Source organism: Myotis lucifugus, unplaced genomic scaffold, assembly GCF_000147115.1.
Source record: "Myotis lucifugus unplaced genomic scaffold, Myoluc2.0 scaffold_294, whole genome shotgun sequence".
NCBI classification, from domain to species: domain Eukaryota; kingdom Metazoa; phylum Chordata; class Mammalia; order Chiroptera; family Vespertilionidae; genus Myotis; species Myotis lucifugus.
In genome coordinates this window covers 1,159,237-1,183,383 of record NW_005871342.1, presented here as the reverse complement: position 1 = coordinate 1,183,383, position 24,147 = coordinate 1,159,237, and the positions used below count along the sequence as shown (strand labels likewise).

Here is a 24,147-nt window from a genome sequence, read left to right as displayed (position 1 = left end):
ATAAACATTATACTGTACTTAAGAGCCTGTTTCTTATACGCCTCAACAAATACTTTTGTTTAAACAGTACTTTAGAAAAATTGCTTTTTATAAGAACCATGCTTTGAATCCTTTTGTGATTTAATAAAAAGAATTATTTTCCAAATATCAAGTTTTGTTAATGTGAGACACATTTACTAGTATTAATAGCTTAGAGGTCTGAGCCAATTCTGTTGGGGAAAATGAAGACTCACAAATACTTATTGAAAGTATTACATTATTTCTATTTGCACTGAATTCCAAGGCAAATAAAAAAAAATACGACCTGACACTGTAAATACAAGTCTATTTGTAGCAGAGATACTGAAACTCTTCATTTAGGTAATCTTGTAACCAATATTTACAAGTGATCTTTTCCAAGAGTTCAGGGATCTTGTATTTACGTATCTTAAAGCAGAGCAGGTCAAAGAAGAAATGCTGGGTCAAAGAAAACATCAGGGGGAAAAAAAGAAACTAACGATGGAGGAGATAGGGTTCTGAAAGGAGAATCCTAGGAAGTTTGGTTTTAAAGCAACTTTAGGGGGAAAGAGTTGACAATAATAACAACACACAGAAAAAAAGGGAAAAGAGAACACTAATTTGAAAAAGAAAAGAAGAAAATGAGACACAGAGAACATACAGAAGAATGGAGACGGTGGATGGAGGTGTGAGGAAGGATGTGTATCAATCCACATTTCCTGGGAGGTTTATGTCTTTAGAAATCAGTTAAGGAGACTCAAGACCATCCTACTTAAGGTCAGAAAGCTAAAAGATATAAAGAACACATTCTTCCCTTGGTGGCATAAGCACTGACCTGTAAAAGCTGTGTTGCAGTAGCTCTCTGCTCAGGATTCTTCACTAGGCACTTTTTAACAAAATCGGTGAAATCATCAGACCAGAGTTCTGGCTTCCTGAATGTTGGTGGTGGATTTGTGGGAATCATAAAAATAGCCTAGTAAAAAAAGAAATATCCAAAAGACACAGTAAGAATCACAATAACACACCAACTAAATCTCTTCATCTATCTTTCCATCCGACTCTAAATCTGAAAAACAAATGTAAGTGGTTCTAGGATTTCCAGTAAGATTACAATTCAGGAAGCAAGTCCATCTGCTACTAATGTAATCATTTCCCATTAAATTTCCTCTATTTGAATTGCAGCTCATTGAGCACATCATTCTTTATTTTATCTATTATTTTTAATCAGTCTCCAAAGAAGATTGCATTTCTAACCCTCTTACCAAACTAAGGACATTCTCTGGTTAAATAGATACATCCCCCAATTTTGCTATTGCATGCCAGATTTAGTTCCCATTTCAGTTTTATATAAGTATCACTGCAGTCCAATTTCCTTTTGCAATCCAGAATATTTATTGCTGTATTTAAAATAATACTTAATAGAGGCAATACTTTTCTCTTTCCAAATATATATGTCAGTATTCCAAATGAAAAGTTTTAAAGCTAATATACCACTTTGATTTATTACTAATGATTTAATTTAGTATTAATAACTTAGTACTGATGATAATACATCCAGAAAGTTCACAGTTCAAAAGCTCTAAAAATCCTCCCTGTCATCGCTGTCCTCTCAGCTATCCAGTCACCCTTTTTCAACCCAGAGAATTAATCCCTAATGTTCTTAGCAAATCACTGTATGTAATGAATTAACTTTTCTCCTGGGCATCTAGAATTGTTCCTGATAAAATACCATTACTAAAACATCATTTCCTTTGAGAAAAGTTATTAAAGATATGAAAACAATAATAAATTTAAACCAAATGTATCAAGCACTCAATAAATACTAGCTATCATTTTCATTTCCACATTATATAAAAAAGACAAGAAGCAAACATGGCAATGACAAAAATTTTACAAAGCAACATTAATTTAGCCAAATTATAACTAATTGTCGTTTAATAGGTAAGCTTATATAATTATGCAATCAAAACATGTGAGATGAGGAAAAAATGGCTTTTTGGCAATCTTAATCAATATATGCACGTGCAGCCTCCAAACATGGGCCTCACAAAGATGTGTTCATGTGAAGCATACAAAAACTTCCTTTCGACTACAGAATTCTCTAATTCTCCAGAAGACAGGTGTATGTTTCTGTTCTATACTCAATTTTTCACCTGGCTTTTAGTGGTCTTCTCTCTTCATGTGCAAACAAAATCATGTACATGAACTTATCTCCCTTCTCGTTAATGCATAAAGAAAATTAAAATGGTAATACTATAAACCACAGGAATGCCTAGAAACAAAGTTTTTACCACTGAAAGAAACTAACCATACCTATGTTTACTTCTGTTTATATATGGAGAAAACATAAAAACTGTCAACAAAAATGAACTATTTGGGGAGATACCAATTTTAATATATTCCTTTGATAGAATAAAATTGTTATACTTTCCATTGGATTTTTATCAATTGTTCAAAAGTCACCATAAGTTCTTAGAATCATAAAATTTGCACAATAAAAGATATATGACAGCTCTAGCTAATTTAGCTCAGTAGATAGAGCATTGGCCTGCAGACTGAAGGTTCCCAGTTTCAACTCTAGTCAGAGGCACAAGCCCAAGTTGTGGGCTCAATCCCCAGTGGTGGACATGCAGGAGACAGCCAGCCAATCAAGATTCTCTCTCATCATTGATGTTTCTATCTCTCTCTCTCTCTCCCTTCCTCTCTGAAATCAATAAAAATATATTAAAAATAAAAGATATATGACAGATCATTTAGCTCAATCTTGTCATTTAACAGAAAAGAAACCAAAAATCCAGAGGGGGACTAAGTGACTTAAAAACAGTATTGGACCTACAAAAGAGCCTTCATTAAAAAAATTAGCAAAGCATCCTAACACATCTACTATGCTTCAAGAAGCAAGAAGGAAAAGCACAAAAGCAGGTTACTAAAACTAAACAAACAGCTACTAAGAGGATAAAGAGATGATAAATGATGATTCTGTTTTCAACTTATATGTTTTCCAGGTCCTTGTCTTATTTCCAAGTGGGGTAAAAAGCATAAGCAAGTTTTAAGCCTTCAGACAAGACAATGAGAAGAAACATCTTAAAACTTGCTACAATCACACTTGTGTCAGTCAATAAAGTTGAAGATTATTCAATCAAATATGAATTTGAAAAGGCTATTCAGTAGAGAAAACATTATCTTTTCAATAAATGGTTCTGGAAAGACTACAATAGAAATGAATTTGGATAACTACATTATACCATATAAAAAATTCAACATATGTCAATGACCTATCCGTAAGACCTAAAACTATAAAACCCTTAGCAGAAAATGTAGGGGGAAAGTATCATGACACTGAATTTCACAATGATATCTTGGACCTGACACCAAAAATCCAGGCAAAAAAAAATTTGATAAATTGGACTGCATCAAACCCAGCAATCCCACTTCTGGAAATATATTCTAAGACTCCTGAAATACCAATAAAAAAGAATATATACACCCCTATGTTCATAGCAGCATTATTTACAATAGCCAAGATCTGGCAACAGCCCATACCTATCAGAAGATGAGTAGATAAAAAAGTTGTGGTACATTTACACAACAGAATACTACACTGCTGGAAAGAAGGAATTTTTACCCTTTGCAACAGCATAGATGGACCTGAATATTATTATGCTAAGCAAAATAAGCCAGTCAGAGAAAGACAAACATCACATGATCTTACTTATGTATGGAATCTAATGAATAAAATAAACTAATGAACAAAACAGAACCAGAGGCATGGATACATGAAACAGGCTGAGAGATTCCAGAGGGGAGGGAGCTGGGTGAGACAGGATGATGAGATTAGCCAAAGAACATATATACACAGCCCATGGACACAGACAACGGTGTGGTAAAGGCCAGAGGGAGGGGAGGCAGAGCCTGGGTAGAGGTGGGTATAATGGGGGACATCAACAATTTTTTAAAAATTTAAAACTTTTGTGCATCAAAGCACTATCAACAGAGGAAAAAGGTAATTGACAATGGAAGAAAATATTTGCAAATGGGTTAATACTCAGCATATATAGAGAACTCTTACAGTTCAACAACAAAAAAAACAAACAACTCAATTAAAAAATGAGCATGGAACTTAGATATTTCTCCAAACATATACAAGTGGCCAATAAACACATGAAAAGATACTCAGCATTTAGTCATTAGAGAAATGCACATCAAACCTATGACCTGAAGAGCATTATGCTAAGCGAAATAAGTCAGTTGGAGAAAGATAAATATCACATGATCTCACTCATTTGTGGAATATAATGAACAACATAAACTGATGAACAAAAACTGATCCAGAGACGGAGAATCATCGATCAGACCATCAAACCTCAGAGTGAAGGCAGGAGAGGGTTGGGGAAAAGGGGAGAGATCAACTAAAAGACTTGTATGCAAGCATAACCAATGGACACAGACACTAGGGGGGTGAGGGCATGAGCGGGGGTGGGGGGGTGTTGGGGAGGCAATGGGGGGATAAGGACACATATGTAATACCTTAATCAATAAAGAAAAAGAAAAAAGAACATAAAAAATAAATAAAATAACACACACACAACTATGAGATACCACTCACATCCATTAGCATGGTTATTGTTAAAAAATAAAATTTTAAAAAAAGTGGTGGCAAAGATGTAGGACAATTAGAATCCTCATACATTGCTGGTGAAGATGTAAAATGGTGCAGTTGCTATGAAAAACAGTATGGTAATTCCTTAGAAAATTAAACACAGAATTACCATATGATCCAGCAATCCTACTCCTGGGTACACCAGTATACCCAAAAGAAGGGAAAGCAGGAACTAGAACACATATTTGTACACTTATGCTTATAGCAGCATTATTCACAATAGCCAAAAGGTAGAAGTAACCCACTGACAGATGAAGGGATAAACAAAACACACACACACACACACACACACACACACACACACACACACAATGGAATAGTATTCAAACTTAGAAAGGAAGAAAATTTTGACACATGCAACAACACAGATAAACCTTGAAAACATTATATTGCGTGAAATAAGCCAGTCACAAAAGGACAAATATTGCATTGATACCTCAAGAGGTTCTTAAAATAGTCAAATTCATAGAGACAGAGAGTATAGTGGTGGTTTCCAGGGGGTGGAGGGAATGGGGAGTCAGTGCTTAATGTGCACAGAATTTCGGTCGGGGAAAATGAAAGCATCCTGGAGATGGACAGTGTGACCGTTGTACAGCAATGTAAATGAACTTGTTTACACAACTGTACACTTAAAAATGGTTAAAAGGGTTAATTTTTATGGTATATACTTTACCACAATAAAAAAAATAAGAATGAGGGAAAATGTAATGCAATAATTGAGCTCAGAAATGTTTGTGAATGAATACCTGTTGCACACAAAGCATGGTGTTAGGCGCTACACAGAGTTAAAAGATGCACAGGAAATACAGCCACTACCTAACCTAGTCTGTAATGAAAGAACAAGCAGTAAAATAATTAAAGAATACTACAATAATAGAAGAAATGATATAAGGCATAAAGAGGAGAGGTCTTTCCCTTAGAAGAAATAACATAAGGGAAAGTGGGAACATGGAATAAGGCTGTTGGGAGGAGCAGAGAGCAAGCTGATACGCTGTAGGGGTCTAGGAAATGAGAAGATTAGAAGGGGAATGAGGATATGGAGTTTGGTCAGCAAGAAAGTATACAGCTGAAAGAAGGTTTCTTTTTTCCCCCCTAAAATGTACTAATATGCTGTTAATCAGTTTGTTTATGCCCAAGAAGTAGATATTTTAAAAAACACACAAAAAAACCAAAAGCCTAGAGATACTCTATATATGGAATAAAAAAGCCAGTTAGGGGCTACTGTAGATGGCCCAAGATGAATAATAAAGAGTTCAACTAAGACGGTACCTACAGGAATGAAATGGAAGAAATTGGGTATGAGAACCAAGAGTACATCCTAACAACATTGTTTGGGAGGGTGGGAAAGAAAGAACAAAAGATTACTCCAGAACTCAAGAAATGAAAAACAGACACCTTCATTACAAAAGTCACTCAGGAATTCTAACAATTCACCCTATCATTCTTTTGAAAGCCCTCTCAATATTCGGTAATTTACTATAATGTGCTATTACTGGTTTCCAACTTGAAAAGTGGCCCAAAGGATCTTCTGTGGATAAAGCAGTGTAGATTCAATATTCAAGTCTACTGACTCCAGGGTAAGAATTAATCTCTGTAATACTGTATGTATCTTCTTTCAAAAAGGGAAAATCCTTTCATGGGAAAAAACATTCTTACACACCTTACAACTGATATTACATCTAAGATAGCCAGTTTTATGACACAATAAGCATCTATCAAATGAAAATACATATCAAGTACTTTCTGTGAGTTCAGAACTAGTTCTAATAAAGAAGCAGCAAACCGATAGGCCACAGGCCTATACTTCGTTTGGGCAACATCAAGCTCATAATCCCATAAGGTAAGACCCTGCTGGAATTAGACTGATTTTTCTCAGGATGCACATTCCCTCTTTTACACGGGCCCCACCTAGCCTGGTTCAATTATCTACTCTACTTGATGGACCCCATAAGTATCTATATAAGCCTTGCTATTACAGATTTTTAAAAATAAGATACATGTCTCAGACCCACAGAGCTCACAGTCAACTGGGGGGGGGGGGGGAGATTAACACATATGGAACAAACAGCAAACAATGGAGTGCTAGAAAACAAAACTCTTCTGTAAATAACCTAATTAATCTCAGCTCCATAGTTGAAGCCGAAACTAATCTGGTTTTAAGGATGGGGAAAATGGGGTTAATATTGGCTGCTGGAAAAGGCACACAAAACCACCTGCTACTCCAAATTAAAGAATAAAATAAATTTGAACTCTCATCTCTGCAAAACAGTTCAAAGCACCTACATAAGCCCCTATATAGACTGACCTCAAACTGCAGGTAAATGACACTAGATTGTGTAGGTAAATGTTGTTCATCTGCACTTCTGTTACAAACTGATGGATAACAACTCAGCGATTTATGTTCTTGAAGCTAATGCTCTCCTTTGAACTTTGAAACAATGAGCTGCAGCCTTATCTCCCGATAATCTTAACATATAAGGCTCACCTCAGCAGTAGCTATTAGAAACCCAAGGATAAAAAGCTTAACTCTAACTCTTATTTACCCAGTACTATCATAAAGTGATCCTAAAATGTTCACATCCTATTCTCAAACAAGCACTGAACTGCATACAGTTCAAACAAGTAAGTCTTAATATATGATCTACAAAAATGTAGAGACTTTAAAGTCTCCAGGAAAACCACTCTACCTTTTATTTCCATTTTTTATGTTACATAATCAATAATAAACTGACAGATTTTATCAGACTTGACTCTGTTCAACTAATTTAACTGAATCATGAATCACAGAAGATCCGCTCAAGAACCTCCAGGTTTTTGTCCAAGCCGATTAGGAAACAGGCCTCCGCTGTAGAAAGTTTTGGCAATCAGTGGCTAGCCTTAGACTAACAATTCACTCCCTTCCTTGCCACCAACCAAATCACATGGACACACATTACAGCCATATAATTTATCTTATCTCTAACACCATTTTGATTGAAGAATGTTAGTACAATAAATGATAGGATTATCCCTGTGTTTGTTTCTACCCAATGTGTTGCTTAACTACATGTTGAGCCTCGGATTAAGTTTTAAAAAGAACTTCCCTGATCACAAGTAGTCTTAAGAAGCCAAGAAATGTAAGTGCCTCAGAACAAGTAATTATCTTCATGCCTGGAACTTCAGGCCTTACACTCCGGGAGCATCCAGAAGACATGGCCAGAGCCAGAGCTGGGAAACTACATGCCTGAACTGTATTATAATCTTAAGGGCGGTGGTCAGCACTATGTCTGAAGCTAAGGTGGCTGGATATGTGAATGTACAGAAGCAATGAACCTGCCGGAATAACAAAGAAATCGGTGCCACTACCCACGAACCTCAGACATATGAGCAAAAGGTTATCTTCCTAACAAATTAAATGAGATAAAGGATGAGAAAGCATTTTTAAAAGCTGCAAAGAACTAAACAAACATAGCTGTTTCCTCATAGGAAACATAATAGGTAGCAAGCTACTAAGTCAAAAATATATAATTTCTGCAAAGAATATATAGTAATAGTATATTTTAAAGACTACTGTAAATAACAGCAAACAGTACAATGGAATGAACCCAACACTGGACCCAGATCAGAATAACCCTCTAACTGATTGTGCAGCCTCAGTTTTTCATATAAGTGAGGAAGTTGGACTAGATATTTTTCAGGTTCCTTTTTGGATCTAAAAGACTCTGGCACTCTAACTTCCAAGCAATCTAGGAGGTGAATACTAACTAGATAAGTACTATATTATTAGTTAGAAAGGGGATAGACATGGAGAAGGAGAGGGAAGGATGTTAAAAGACCTACTAATTGCTTCTGGGTCTTTTGGCTAAGATGAACTGTAAAAGGCCTACTAGATGTTAATGTAAATACAAATCCAAATTTGTATCACCACTTCCTCAAAAGCAAGTCTGAAATACACGGAGCTTTTGAAGAGAATACTAAAATCTAGCATGAATGCTGCTCTTACATGCAGTTTCCACATAAGCACAGGTTCAGGTAGCACAAGCATGACCTCACACTTCACTCCAGCTCCGGGTACAGGGACTTCAATAATCATTAATTTGCCCAATAAGGGCCAGTTTGCCTGCCTATCAACCAAATTAAAGGAAAGGGTGCAGTTGGTGCCCAGGCAGTACAGTGAATAAGAAAACCAGCTCCAGAGGTCTGAGCCAGCTCTGGATGGCACTGGGTACAATACAATAGCGCCACCATTATGAGTAGCTATCTAACCCATTCTAATTCTCTTGCCCTGTTTACACATTTGAAAAATGGGAATAATAATAGTACCTACCTCATAAGGCTCTTCTGAACTTTAAATGGGTTAATACATGTAAAATACTTAGTGAAAATGAGAAGATAAAGTAACAATGCAGAATGGTTACTTCCCATAAAAATGACAAGTATGTGGCAATAAAGATAAAAAGATAGTACAGAATCTCAAAAATTCAAAATATCTATTCACAACAGCATCTATAAGATTACGTAAGATTCTTTTAAAAAAATTTATTATAAAAGCCAGTATATATTCAACTTTTAAAAATTATATCTGTAATTGAACCAAGGCTTCATTTAAAAGCATTTCTTAAGTTGCTGCCTATACAGCCACCTCTCACATAAGCACAATTTAAACCCCAATACCTTTAATTGCATCCAGTTAAGTCTTAGACGTCCTTCAAAACTGAAATTTAATGTCCCTTTAAGACAATTCAAAAATATTTATAAAACATGGCTACAGAAGAAATCAAAAGTGAACGTGAGCCAACACTTAATGAACTTTATCAATCCACTCTCTCTCAGATCTCCCAAATTAGAATTCCTATGTGTTCAGTTCAACTAACTTTTCTGAGCACATATAATGTATCCATACCTGCAAAAAGAATTTCTTTGAGAAGCTTAGAATCTAATGGGATAGGATAATACATACCAGATCATTTCAATAAAATAGTGTAAGTGCTGAAATAGGCCACAATGGGCATTAAGCTCAAAATGATGTCTAAAGAAAAACTAGACGTGAGTGAGCTTAGTCCTAAAGAATGATTGAATTGATGTGGCATAGAAAACAGAAAAGCATGTTCAAAGTTGTGAGGTCTGAAATACCACGGGCTCTCTGTGGGAAACTGACTTATTTCAGGTATGGGGCAGGAAAATTACAAGATAAGCCTGGAGCATCTTAATCGGCCCTTAATGAAAGGTACCACTCAAAGAAAGGAAACACTTCCAGTCGTTCAGAACACTACAGGTTCTGAACAAAAGAAGTTCAGAACCTGTAGACCTTAGCCCCACCCACAAAAGATTATGATTTAATTGATTTTCTATCTCTTTCTCTCACTCTCCCTTCCTCTCGGAAATCAATAAAAAATATTTTTAAAAAGAACAAAGTATATAAGAGCTTTGAAAGACAAAATAACTGCCTAGAATGTACTAAAATGTTTCAATATAGAAAGAAACAATATGGTTGCAAAATGGGGGAAAAAAGAAAACTCTGTACAAAAGATTCATGAAATATCACTTCCTATAATTTGACTAAGATTAGAGAAATAAATTTATTCTAGTCATTAGCAGCTTTCACTTATCTGGGACAAGTTTCTAGGACAAATTTATAAGAATATGAAATGCTATTAAAAGGTCAAAATATTATATGGAACAGTAATACCTTTACCAAAAGGCAACAATAATTCAAATCAATACAAAGTACATCAATACCATCCACCCTTATCATATCAGCTCTATTGCTACCATGGGGCCCAGGGCAAGAAAACAAACAGAGACTCATGGTCAATGGCTTACCTATCTTTTATTCCCACCTCTGACTCCTGAACACCCCTGCACACACATCTTGGCTGCACTCTAATGCCCCACTACCACCCCTAGCCAGCCCTGCAATAGCTGTCTCTTGTCTATCTCTAGCCTGGCACAGTTTGCTCTCACAAGGATGATCCTAGAGAAGATGCCTTCATAGGCTCAGGGCCACTTGAACAGGAAATTCTGGGATCCTGGGTACTCAGAGCATAACCTGGCATAGGGATGTAGCAGGGCCAGAGCAAGGCCAGAGTGGAAACCTAAAGCACAGCTCTGGGCAAAGACTCCACTAACCCAAGTCTAGTACCTACAATTGACATAACCTTAAAATTACCATTTGGCATAAAATCACCTGACTAGAGTGAAAAAATAATGTCCCAACTTACCACCAAAGTGCAGACTGCGTTATCATGGAATCTATGATAGTTAATCAAATAATCAAAGCACACATAGCAAAATGTAAAAAGGTAATAGCGATTATAAACAAGTCACTCAATCCTCAGTCATATCTAATGGTGATTGCAAAACTTAGGCAGATGCTTACAGGAAGGCCTATGAACCCAAATTGATACTAAGAACTAAGTTAAAGCTAAGCAGGCAAAGGTCAACATGGAGCTCATGTGATTGATTTAGAATAAAATAATAAGCTAGTCCCAAGGTAACAAGAGTGGCACGCAATAAATGAGGCTCTGGCATAAGAACAGTACAATGTCCAGTACAAATCAACTTAACAAAAAGAAAGTATACATAATGAAATTAAAATAAATTATAGGTTTAAAAAAACTAAAATTAATTAACAACAAAGGATATATAAAGAACAAGAAAGAAACAAGTGAAAATGATAGATCTCAGGAATTCAGTTGGACAATTTAGGAATTAAATGGTAAGTTTTAGAAGAAAAAAAAAATCTGTCAACCTTGCCTGGAGAAAAGAATGCTTTCATCTACTGCCTGGGTCACCATGAGAGCCAAATAAATAAATAACTCATCAGAGTCTATCAAGAATTAGTGAAAATGATAAAAATATTAACATAGTTCCTGGCTTCACATTCTTTAAGAAAATCTTAAAATTCACAAGCAACTACCAATTCCAAATACTCAGCCAATGGTTCTCAACACTGGCTACATGTTAGATCAGAATTATACAGGGAGCTTGTAAAATTACTAGTTCCCTGGACCCAGTCCAAAAAATCTGATCCAGAAGGTATATATTTTTTTAACTCTCTAGATGAGTCTAAGATATAGCAAGGGTCCAAATTACTGTATGAACTAAGGGGTATGAACTCACAGTATCTACTTCCAAACTCTTATAACTTTGGGACTATTGTGAAAAACATACCATTTTTCTTAGAGACTGGGAGTTCGTAGAGAAAAGGGAGAAACTATGAAAACTCACTAATTCAGGAGCCAGCTCTAGGCAACGACAACCAAACTGTTTTTCTTGAGATAGATAGATAGATAGATAGATAGATAGATAGATAGATAGATAGATGATAGATAGATCACTGTGCTTTGTATTTTATCTAAAATTCTATCAACTTGAAAGTCATTGCCCTTTAAAAAGTATGTGTAACTTCTGCTTCCAGGAAGATGGAATAGATATATCTTATTCTATCCATTAAGTACAACTAAAGACCATGGACATTTTATATACAATAAACCTAAGACTCTGAAAGGTAGAAAGAAAGCAGACCAGTTAGGGACTTGAGACCCAAGGAACATCAGTGGTGAGTTCCTGAGTTTTCTTTTTGCTTCATACTAGTATACCCCAGACATGGAGCTACAGAAACCAACAATCAGAAAAAGCCAATGGGTGCAAACAAAAGGAGCCTCCCACAGCCTGTTCTCTCTAGCCAATAAACAAGAATGTGGGGACGTGATAGAGCAGAGTCTCAGCTGGACAGGAGAGGACAGTGAGTCCAGGAGGAAACCAATACACTGGAAATGAGGGCAGGGGGGTGGGGGGAGGGGGCAAAAATGGTCTGAATTTAAAGATCAGTTGAATTTTAGCCAAGGAAGTGAGAAGATGGAAAGATGAGAAATCAGAATTGAAACATCCAGAGAGGATTGTTAAGACTGTAAATCAGCAGTTACTTCTCATTAACCCAACAGGGAAACATGAAATAAAAGAAAACCAGACTAAATAGTCCTGGCTTTGTCACCAGCTAACAGTGTATCATTAGATAAGTCACTTAAACTGTCTGGGCCTTACTGCTAATTTGAGGGTTACTGACAAACTACCTCTGGTTTTCCTTTATTCCCTTCCCTTGTCCCTCCCCCAACCCCCAAACACACACACACACCTTCATCATTATAGGTAAAGATAAAGAAAGATAGCAAAAAAGGGCAAAGATCGGAAAAACAGATTTTCAAACTGACATTCGTCTTGACCATCTTCCCAGTTCCCTTTTCTCTCTCCCAAACCCACCTCTGCAAGCTCTAAAACCCCAGCCAGGCCTGCTGGCAATCCTCCCAGAAAAAAGCCCCAAGTTCCATATTTCTCTCTTATTTCTAACCTTTCTTCTCTCTCTCCTACCCATCAAAACTTTGATTGTTGAGTGTATCTCAGTTTCATCACACAAAGGCAACCTGATTAAGCTATTCCATATTAAGGCAAGGATGAATAATAACTTCCCAAGTTGTTTTGCTTATGAACCCAAATGAATCTATTCAGCAAAACTTCAGGCAAAGTAGAAAGGGATAATTTAGGGCAAAGAAATTAGCTTTTACCCCGATTTTAAGTTTATGATGAAGAAATGGGAGTATTTGTGGTCATTTTCCCACAAAGGCCTCCTTTTAAGTACCTCTCCTTAGGGAGAAGCCCATCATTCCTCTAACTTTCCATAGTCAGACAATAAACCACAAAAAGATACCCAAGGCAGCTAAGAATGGCACTTTCTAGAAGTGTAAGCCTGATGGCATGTTAAAGTGGGAGACTTAAGACAGAAGAAGGGTGACGTGAGGAACTATCCTGAAAACATCAGCACATACTCACCTACTAGGTCAAGGGCATTCTATTAATAGAATCCTTCAGCCTTAGTTATTTCATGGGAGAAAGAGGGCCTACAATCTCAAAGGCTTAAGAGAAGCCTTAATATAAGGAAAGAAAATAGTCATAAAACCATATGAAGAAGTGACTACAAATAGAGGTGCCATTAAATAAGAGAAAAAGTGGAAAAGTATCACTGAAGAAGAGAAACTCCCCACCAAAAAAGGTAAAAATTCAACTGAACTATTAAATGCTTTCGAGCAGGAATCAGCAAAGACCTAAATATAAGACCTGAAACAATAAATTAAGTAAAAGAAAACATAGATAGTAAATAAACTTATGGATGTTGGCTTAAGAAAGGATTTTATCCATTTGACCTCAAAGGCAAGGGAAGCAAAAGCAGAAATAAATGAATGGCACTATATCAAACTAAAAAGCTTCTGCAAAGCAAAAAAAACCATCAACAAAACAAAAAGGCAGCCAACCTAATGGAAGAAGGCATTTGCTAACAACACCTCTGATAAGAGGTTAATATCCTGCCTTTTTTTCTTGCATACCAGTTATCAGCACCTGATATGTTATAGCTTTTTGTGTGTAATTTATTCTCTTCCTCACTGTAATATAAGCACCTAAAAGATTGAAACTTTAATTCATTCACTTTTGCATCCCAGTGCCTAAAATGGTATCAGAGCAGTCACTCAAGAAATATGGCATGAATTAATATTTAACAAACTCACTCTCCCTCAGTCTCACTAAGATTTTTAATTTCCAAAAGGACGGATTTATATGTAATGACCCCCAAGACACCTATACAGCTTTAAAGTTTATAAATCTAGCAGAGGCAGACCTAGTTAATGGCAAGGTAGAAAAATATAAGCTGGCCTTCTCAGAAAAGGAAGACTTGACAGTAAATGATTAACTACCAGAAGAATAAAGTCTATAAGAGAGGTACCTCCAAATAAATATGTGAAAAACTTTATAATAAAACTATATAATTAAGCACAGAGAACAAGACTATCTTGCCAAGATTTGCTATCATTGGCAAAAATCCATATCAAACTCAGCTTCCCCAATTCCAGATACAAATGGAACTGTGAATTTGGCAACTCACAGGAGAGAATGACTGAAGTACAATCTGGGTTCACATTAAAGTTACCTCATTCTTCTCAACTTAGATCTGACCCAGAGGAAAATTTTTAACAGATTATGTTGGACTAGTGCCATACTATATTCAGAAAGTTCAAAATTAGCATTTTAGATGCTAACCTAAAGGATTTCTATTTTGTTTCCCTAAAACTAAAGTGGACTAAAAATAAAACATGATAAATTATGAGTATAAAATGGATTAAAGAAACATTTTGTCAAAAAAAAAAAAAAAGAATTATGACACAAGTCCTTCCCTCTTCTTTCATTCATGCAGTGTCTCACCCAGGCTGAACACATGGTAAACACTCACGTTGGTAAGTGATAAAAGAGTGCTAATGCTCTTCTTTCCTTTCACAGTTTTTCCAAATTTAGTGATACACAATATAGACATGTCCACCTCAACCCTCCTAGTTATTAAACAATGCAAATAAAATTTATGTACTCACAATATTTACATATATGCATTAACCATTTACTTTATTCCTACTATGTCACAAAGCATTGTATTAGACACAAGACAAAATAGAAGTTAAACATGCTGGTCTCAGTAAATTCATAATCTGGTTAAAAAAAATAAAGTCAGGCAAGCTACAATAGAGTATGATCAATTTTATGAACTTGGGGTGCACAGGGTGCTAAGGGAGCCCAGAGGAAAAGTTCCCAGATTAGACTGTGTAGAAGAGAGAAGGGAGGAAATGCAGGGAGAGAGAAGTAACACTGAGCAGAGGGCAGCAGTAAGAACCTAAATGACCTACAAATGCTAGTCCGGCTAAAGGAAGGAGGATATTACACGACTAAAGAGGTAGGCAGAGGCCAATGCTTTGTATAACACCTTTGTAAGTCTGGGTCTTAACCGAGAAGCAAATTTTTTAAATTGCTTTTTAATTGGATGATTTTAAGTAAGGAAGTAATATGATGTGTTTCATTTTAGAATGATCAATCTAGCAATATTATGAAGGATACTTTGGAAAGGGAGGGGATGAGGCTGAGCACTATTAGAATAGTTAGGATTCTGTAAAAACCCACACAAAAAAGTATGAGGTCTCAAGGAGATAAAACTATAATGGGAAGAAGGGGATACATTTTAGAGATATTAAGGAAGAAGCATGGATGGGAACTGGTGAATGAGAACTTGAATTAGCTCAGTGGCAGACAAGCTGGACAGGAAGGAAAGTAATTACAAGAAATTTAGGAGGCAGTACCGATAGGACTTGATAACTGGACCGAGGGATACTCTCCACATTTTCAATGTGGCAACTGGTTGTACAGGAGTGCCATTAACCAAGGCAGAAAATACAAGAGTAAAACAAGTCTGATGAGGGAAAAAAACCCAAAACAACAAAACACAGTGAAAACAAATTTGAAGATACTGGATTTGAGGTGTCTAATGACAATTATAGAAAAGATAAATTATCTAAGTAGATAACTAGAAATGAGACTAGAGCTCAAAAACAGATGAAAGGAAAGCAGGGAAATAGGAATATCCTAGAAATCAAATGAGGAAAGAGACTTAAGGAGAATAAAATGGTTAACAGCAAATATCCTTTAGTCTTTTTATACATAGTTCTGAAAGGAAGATGTGAGGCAGTGTAGCAAGAATAGTGTGTGCCCGAAGGAAATCCGTTATTTTATTTCTTAAAATGAGAAGAAGCTGAGCCTGTAAAGTTCCATAACAGAGAGGAAATAGGGATGTGTAGAGGATGGAAGATAAAAAGGGAGGAGCATGCCCTCTACTAAAGCTAGAACAGAGAAATAAGCTCTGAAAGTTCAGGCACATAGCTCGGCTGGAGTGGCTCAGGGGTTGAGCACCAACCTATGAACCAGGTCACAGTTCAATTCCTGGTCAGGGCACATGCCTGGTTTCGGTCTTAATCGATCAATGATTCCTTCCCATCATTGATGTTTCCATCTCTCTCTCCCTCTCCCTTCCTCTCTGAAATCAACAAAAATATATTTTAAAAAAGAGAAAGTTTAGGCACATAATAGCAATTGAACCAATACTTTTTTAATGATAAATATCTTGTGCTTAGGCTATCTTAGCAATATTTTTAAATTTTTTTGTTATGTAATTTTTATGCGCTTACATATATATAGTAATTATTGTTGTTAGTAGTATAGCTATTCTATACAGACAATGTGCATGGCAAGTACTAAGTAGCTTTACAAAAATTATTTCTTTTAATCCTAACAGAAAACACAATGAAGGGTTATTACTCCATTTTATAGATCAGAAAACAGAGGCACAGTGAAGTTAAATAACTTGCCCTTGAATACTCAGCAAATAAAGGACAGAATTGGAGAATGAACCCAGATAGTGTAGCTCCAAAGCTGATGTCCTTAACTATCAAGCTATACTGCCCCCTCTACAGATAGCTACAGAATACTTTTGGTTTACTAAATTAATTTGAAGACAGCATATTTTCTATCAGAAAACATTTCTAATTTTAGAATACAAGTGAGAGAAAACTGGAGTTTACAGATCAGAAACTTGCTAAACTACTTTTGATATATTAAATAAGAAAACCTAGATTATTAACAATATGTCATTAAGACATCTTACCCTTTTCTTTACACCACTAAACACAGTTTTCTTATCTGTATAAATACATACATATAACAATGGTTCTTAGATTGTACCATGTATCAGAATTCCTTGGAGGGCTTGTTACAATCCAGATTGCTGAACCTCATCCAGAGAGTTTCAGATTCAATAGGCCTGAAACAGGATTCAAGAATTTGTCTTTCTTTTTTTTTAATTTCATAATTTTTAAAAATGTGTTTTTATTGATCTCGGGAATTAAGTGAGATGAATATAAAAACACATGGCATATGGTAAGCAAAAAGTGCTACCTACAATTATTAATAATAGTAAATATGATCATGATGACCATTACCATTACCTGCCTAGATTTTTATATCAATTTTTACTCAAAGACAATACAAAACTGACATATTTTGACATCTTTTAAGACCACAATAATCTACCTGCTAGCTCCATTTGCCTCTGGTGTCTTTCTTCTATACTGCTTGCAAAACACCTTTCTAAAATGTAAACCTGCATGTCGTCCCCTACTTCAAACCAAGCTTTCCCCATCATTTAACAAAATAAAGTACAGCTCTAGCTGGTTTGGCTCAATGGCTAGAGCCTTGGCCTGCAGACCAAAGGGTCCCTGGTTCGATTCCGGTCAAGGGCACTGTACCTTGGTTACAGGCTCCTCCCCAGCCAGAGCCCTGTTTGGGGCACGTGCAGGAGGCAACCAATCGATGTGTTTCTCTCACATCAATGTTTCTCTCTGACTTTCCCTCTCTCTGACTTTCCCTCTCTCTTCCACTCTCTCTAAAAGATCAATGGAAAAATATCCTCAGGTGAGGATTACCAAAAAATAAAAATAAAAAAAAGTACAAATTCCTTGGCTTTGCTTACAGATAGATCCCCTGCCCATGAGTCATAGTCTAATTACTCATCTTTCAATATGTTTTTAGAATATAACTTATTCTTTTTAAAAATATATATATTTTGTTGATTTTTTACAGAGAGGAAGGGAGAGGGATAGAGAGTTAAAAACATCGATGAGAGAGAAGCATCGATCAGCTGCCTCCTGCACACCCCCTACTGGGGATGTGCCCGCAACCAATGTACATGTCCTTGACCGGAATCGAACCTGGGACTCTTCAGTTCCCAGGCCGACGCTCTATCCAGTGAGCCAAACCGGCTAGGGCGAGAATATAACATATTCTTTACACGTTTGCCTAATACAACTCTCTAATAAATTCACACATCCCTTCCACGATTCCAAAGTACCTCTAAAATAAGAGAGAAAACAATGATAAAACATCAAATAATATTTGTGGGGCATTTCCCAGGGATTTTACATTATTTCAATTAATCCTCAAAACAACTCAGGATAAAGACTATAATTATTTTCATATTACATGTGGAAAAGAATGAGATAAGGAGAGGGAAATTTTACAATAAGTAATAAAACCAGCAAATACAAGAGCCAGGATTCTACCAAGAGGCAGGCAATTGCATTATACTAACACTTACTAGATAGCTTAGTACTTGAGGGTTATTTAGATAATAGACTTTTGAATTAAATGCTAATATAAATAATTGCCTTAATCATTTTTACATTATTTTAAAAATATGTATTGCCTACTACATGCCAGGCATTGTGTTAGGCACTGAAGAGTATCAGCTAAGAAAGGTAAGACCCATTGCTTACTTTGACACATTCAATCTAGCGGGGAAGACAGACATTAAACAAACAACACCAAAAAATTATAAGTATTTCAATAAATAAACAATAAGACAAAAAGTACAAGGTTCTCTGAAATTATAAGAGGAAGACCTAACTGTTCTATAGCTATTTTTCTTTACCTTCAGTCTCCAATACAATGGTGTGAGTTATGCAGAATATGAATTTCAGAATGTCAAATAACTCCATTTTATGATACTTTCAAAATCAAATAAAGTGACTAAATTACAAGATCAAAGTCACATAGTTAAAATTTTAAACATATTATTTTAAATGACATTAAAATTCTTCAGTTCTTCATTCCTTTGATAAATGTAGCTACTGCTTCTCTGAAACAGAATGTAATAAATATAAACTATTAAAAAAATGGTATTTGAAGGGGCCTTGCAATATTAGTCATGATAAAGGTAAAACAATATGCCAAGTTCCTGACAATCATAGTAGTGCAGGAAAGTACTTTTGTTTTGGACAATGCTAACTTTCTAAGATTAAAGAGAAATTAGATCCATGACTTAATATACTTCATTTGTAACATTAAAAAACACACACACACACAAAAACCCACTTCTTTCATAGTAAGTTTCAAAGGGAAACCAATATTTTTTATAGGGGAAAAAGACCTAAAAGTCCAAATACCGATCATACAGAAAGACATGAAAGGTAAAATTAAGTATGAACCAGGTCTGGATCCCCATATCTTCAGTTTCTATTTATCAAACAGAAAAATCTTTCCAACTTTCTCCTTTCCTGTATAAGACCAAAACTATGCGATATTCTGTTTGTATTACAATTATACTAATTCAATGCAGGTCACTTGCTTTTTACTGAGTCCAGATGACATTCAGTAAACTCAACATGGGCCAATTAGTTAAAAAGAGAGAGAGGGAAGGAAGAAGGGAGGAGGAGGAGGAGGAGGAGGAGGAGGAGGAGGAGGAGGAGGAGGAGGAGGAGGAGGAGGAGGAGGGGGAGGGTGATGGAGGAAAGGAGAAGGAGGAGGAGGAGGAGAGGGAGAAGAAAGAAGGAAGAAGAAAGAGTGCGTTCTGATTGCCTTTGGGCAGGTCATACAGTGGCTACAGAGCATGCATCACCGCCTGAAGTTCATTCTGGCTAACACCAACCATATGCTAACATTAAGGACTAGCATTTTTCATTCCTTTCAGACTTCTCACATTTGGAAATTCTAATTTAAGTACATTTTCTGGTGAAAGTGAGGACAGCACTCCTGCACAATACTGGTTTTCCCCTTCAATTCAAATGTTTTATTATGGAGTTACCAACATGGAACCTGTATATTGTCTAATCTAAAAATGTGTGACTCTCTTAAAATTAATTATTTTTTACTTATCACGGTTATTAAAGAGTAAATAAAACATGATTTAGCTGACACACACAAAAGATGCTCTAAGGCTATGAACTTTCAACATCAATACTTGTAATCTTCAATCAACCTAATTAGACACATGACAAAGTAGGTAATAGGGAGAAATATTTATAACTAAAGAAGCAATATTTTTATAATCCTCACCTCAGGATATATTGTTATTGATTTTTAAGACAGCGAGGAAGGTAGGGAGAGAAACATTGATATGAGAGAAACATCAATCAGTTGTCTCCTCCATGCACCTGGACCAGGAATCAAATCCAGAAACTAGGTATGTGCTCTGACCAGGAATTGAACCCACAACCTTTTGGTGTATGGGACGATGCTTCAACCAACTGAGCCACCTGACCAAGGCATGAAGCAATACATTTTTAATACCTTTTCTCAGGAGTGGCACTCAACATTTTCTTCTAATCTATTATGTAAAGAAAATAAAACTTTAAAAAGTTATAAATAACTGTAAGTTAAAATTTACATAAAACCATAATTTCAAATTAGATTGCACTCCTACAAAAACTACATTAATTCCTCACTACACTTACACTTTATCAATAGCTGGTATTTTAAATAAAAAACTGTTCGCTCACTCATTATAAAAATACAAGTGTCCAAATGTTTAAATTAACCTGCTTTTTACCATTTTATTTATTTTTAGCCAATTTTTTTAACTTGTATAAATTTAACTGAAGAATATTATGTTCCTGCAAGTGTTCATGAATACGGAGATACAGCAATGGAGATGGAAATTATTTACTCTGAAAATCCTGGCTGCATGACTGTTAAATCACTTACATACGGCCAAATGATCTATAAGGAAGCAGGGAGGTCCTGAAATTGTGTACTCATATCCGTTTTCAACTACTGCACAGGTGACACAATCAATCAAGTCCTTACAGAAACTGAATGGGAGTAGAAGGCACTTGGTGAGTAAAGGTGACTTCTTTTGACAAAATGAAAAAACAGACTATCACCATCATATTAAAAAGTAGCAATAGCTATAGATTAAAGAGTATTTTTTACTCTTTATGGTACTCAGTAATGTGGGTCCAACTTTGGACTCTTATCTACATTATATTAAACATACAGAATAACACAGAAAAAAAGCCTATCTATCTATCTATATAAAAGGCTAATATGCTAAGTGTCTGACCGTCCGACTGGTCGCTATGACAAGCACTAATCACCAGGGGGCAGACGCTCAACACAGGAGCTGCCATGATGCACACTGGCCATTTACAGAGAAACAGCACCACGGACCTGGTGCCCACAAAGTAACACTCGGCTTCCCTCAAGTGAAACACAGGCCCTGCCACCACCCCGGAGTGATACCCCACCAAATTGCAGCCGACACTGCCAAGACCCCATGGTGCAAAATGCGGCCCAGCCTGGAAACGGTGGCTGTGGGCGCCAGGTAACAACGTCACGTAGCAACGCCTGGCTTCCTCTCCCTAGTGACTAGCACAGGGGTGGGCAAACTTTTTGACTCGAGGGCCACAATGGGTTCTTAAACTGGACCGGAGGGCCGGAACAAAAGCATGGATTGAGTGTTTGTGTGAACTAATATAAATTCAAAGTAAACATCATTACATAAAAGGGTACGGTCTTTTTTTTTTTAGTTTTATTCATTTCAAACGGGCCGGATCCGGCCCGCGGGCCGTAGTTTGCCCATGGCTGGACTAGCCTCTTTGGAGTTTCTTCAGTCCAGGAACACGACTTGCTTTATAGCCAGCTGCAAACATTTTACACTTTAACCAAATGTCTGTGAAGCATTTTCTCGTGCCTCATCTCATTTGATCCTCACAGAAGTCCTGGAGTAGGTAGATAGGAGACTCGGTGGAATCCTATTTTCTTTTCATTAGTCAGAAAACGAAGATTTAGAAAGCTTAGAAACTTGACCTGACTGAAAAGAAGTAAGAAATGGTGGACCTTGAAAATGACTTCAGGTTTTCTCACTGCACAGAATATAGTCAAACACTGCTGCAGTTAAATATTTTACCCTTTGTTCTCCCTGTGTGATCTACGATAATAATCTGCTTTGTGACGATATTTACTGCTGTGTTGCTGACAATTACCTGAAAGAGAAGTTGGGGTGCTTCACTGGGCTGAAAAATGTTTAGCTAAATCAGAAAGCAGGTCTAATTAAGCAAGTTTATTCTATATCTATAAAAGGCTAAGTTTGACTCGCACATGCACAATACATATAAAGCTCTCACTGGCACCAATCGCACACATGTGTTTCCATCTGTCAATGTTGATTGTGAATTTGGTTGACACTTCTATTATAGAGAAAGGGAAAACAGCAATATTAAAATATTTCTCCTAACTAATTTCCTTTCAATGTGCACGAATTTGTGCATGGGCCACTAGTTTCTTTAATGAAGTTGATATTCTCTGCAGAGGTTAGCTGGTGATTAAGGAGGAAGAACCAGCAGTACCATCTGTAGCACAGAACTACCATGAAAGGCAAGAAAGGGACCAAACCCACCCAGGGAAAAAAGAGCTCAGCCAAATGATGGGCGCTGTGTTTGGAGGAGGAGGCAGGTGTGGTCCCATGTACAGGTTAATGAAATGGTAGCCAACCAGTAAAATTAAAAAGGATCAGAAGTCCATCCTACCTACCTAGAAAAGCATGGTAAAAGAAATACCCTAAATGAACTACATGAAAAGGAATTTATATCCTAGAACATATCTTTAAAGGTCCCATTTTTTTAAAACTCTTGCTCTGGCTGGTGTGGCTCAGTAGTAGAGCATTGGCCAACATACCAAAGAGTCTTGGGTTCGATTCCAGTCAAGGGCACATACCTGGTTGAAGGTTCCTTCCCCGACCCTGGCCCTGGTTGGGGTGCATGTGGGAGACAACCAATCGATGTGTCTCACATCGATGTTTCTCTCTGTCCCCCTCCCTCCCTTTCACTCTCTCTAAAATCAATGGGAAAAAATGTCCTCAGGTGAGAATCAACAACAAAAACAAACAAATAAATAAACAAACAAACAAAACTCTGGACAAGAGAGTGTGCTATCAGAAATTTCATTAACGTAGGTGCTTCCTATTCTAAAGAAATGCTATTTTAAATGCCTTGGAGCATAAACACAAAATAGGCCTAAAATGTTTATTCATTCACGTTGTGTCAGTAAGTCAACTCTACATATTATCCACACACAAAAATAATAATACATTATGTCTACAAGCAACCCTAGATCACACAAACTTTTCTGCATATGGAATTCACTGTCAACCAAAACTCCTAAATGACTTTTATATTGCAGACATTAATTCATGTCTCTGCTCTGGCCTGACCTCTCTGCCTATGCTCCTTCATTGGGAGAAGGGTGAGGAAATATTCAAGCCTAATATATGTTAAATTTTATCTTCTTGTATTCGACCTAGTGCTTTATTCTGCAAGATTTCCTATGTCCTGATTCTGCCATTTAATAATCGTTACTATCCCTCCTTTCTTCTTTACATCTGTTTGAAAAATATGCTTTCTTTATCTTAGCTTGAGTCGTTTATTTTAAAATGTTCAACCTCTGAAAGAAACAATTAGAAACTCAATATCTTATTTCATGTATCTATTTGCAACAGGTGAGGGAAAGATTTCATAAAGCAGCAGATTATGAACTAAACTTGAGAAACTGATGAAATGCTGCCACTGGAGCAAGAGAGTAGTGGCTCAAACAAAGCAGTATCAGAGGCATCTACTACGATGGCTGCTCAGATTAAAAATAAGGAATTGAGAAAAGCAAGAGGAAAGGAGCAGAGGAGAATAAGACCAGCAAAAACGGAGAGGCAGCAGTGATTTTAGAGTGAGAACAGCCTGATTTTTTCTGATAAGAAAATCAGCATTGATAAATTAGGCAAGACATGGCTGTCCTATCAAACTAAACATTTTGATCTTGATCAA

The 24,147-nt window shown here is 36.4% G+C and overlaps 1 protein-coding gene across 4 annotated transcripts in view; it reads right to left on the bottom strand.

Moving 5' to 3' along the window:
- The window catches only part of STK3 (serine/threonine kinase 3), a 208,760-nt gene that overhangs the window by 92,453 nt on the left and 92,160 nt on the right, over positions 1–24,147 (bottom strand). For 3 of the 4 annotated variants that reach the window (XM_006099988.2, XM_023763619.1, XM_023763618.1), the window contains exon 7: positions 833–970. The exons of the other annotated variant lie outside the window; for it this stretch is intronic. In XM_006099988.2, the coding sequence (XP_006100050.1) occupies positions 833–970 (138 nt within the window). The remainder of the gene's footprint in view (positions 1–832; positions 971–24,147) is intronic. 4 annotated transcript variants of the gene reach the window in all.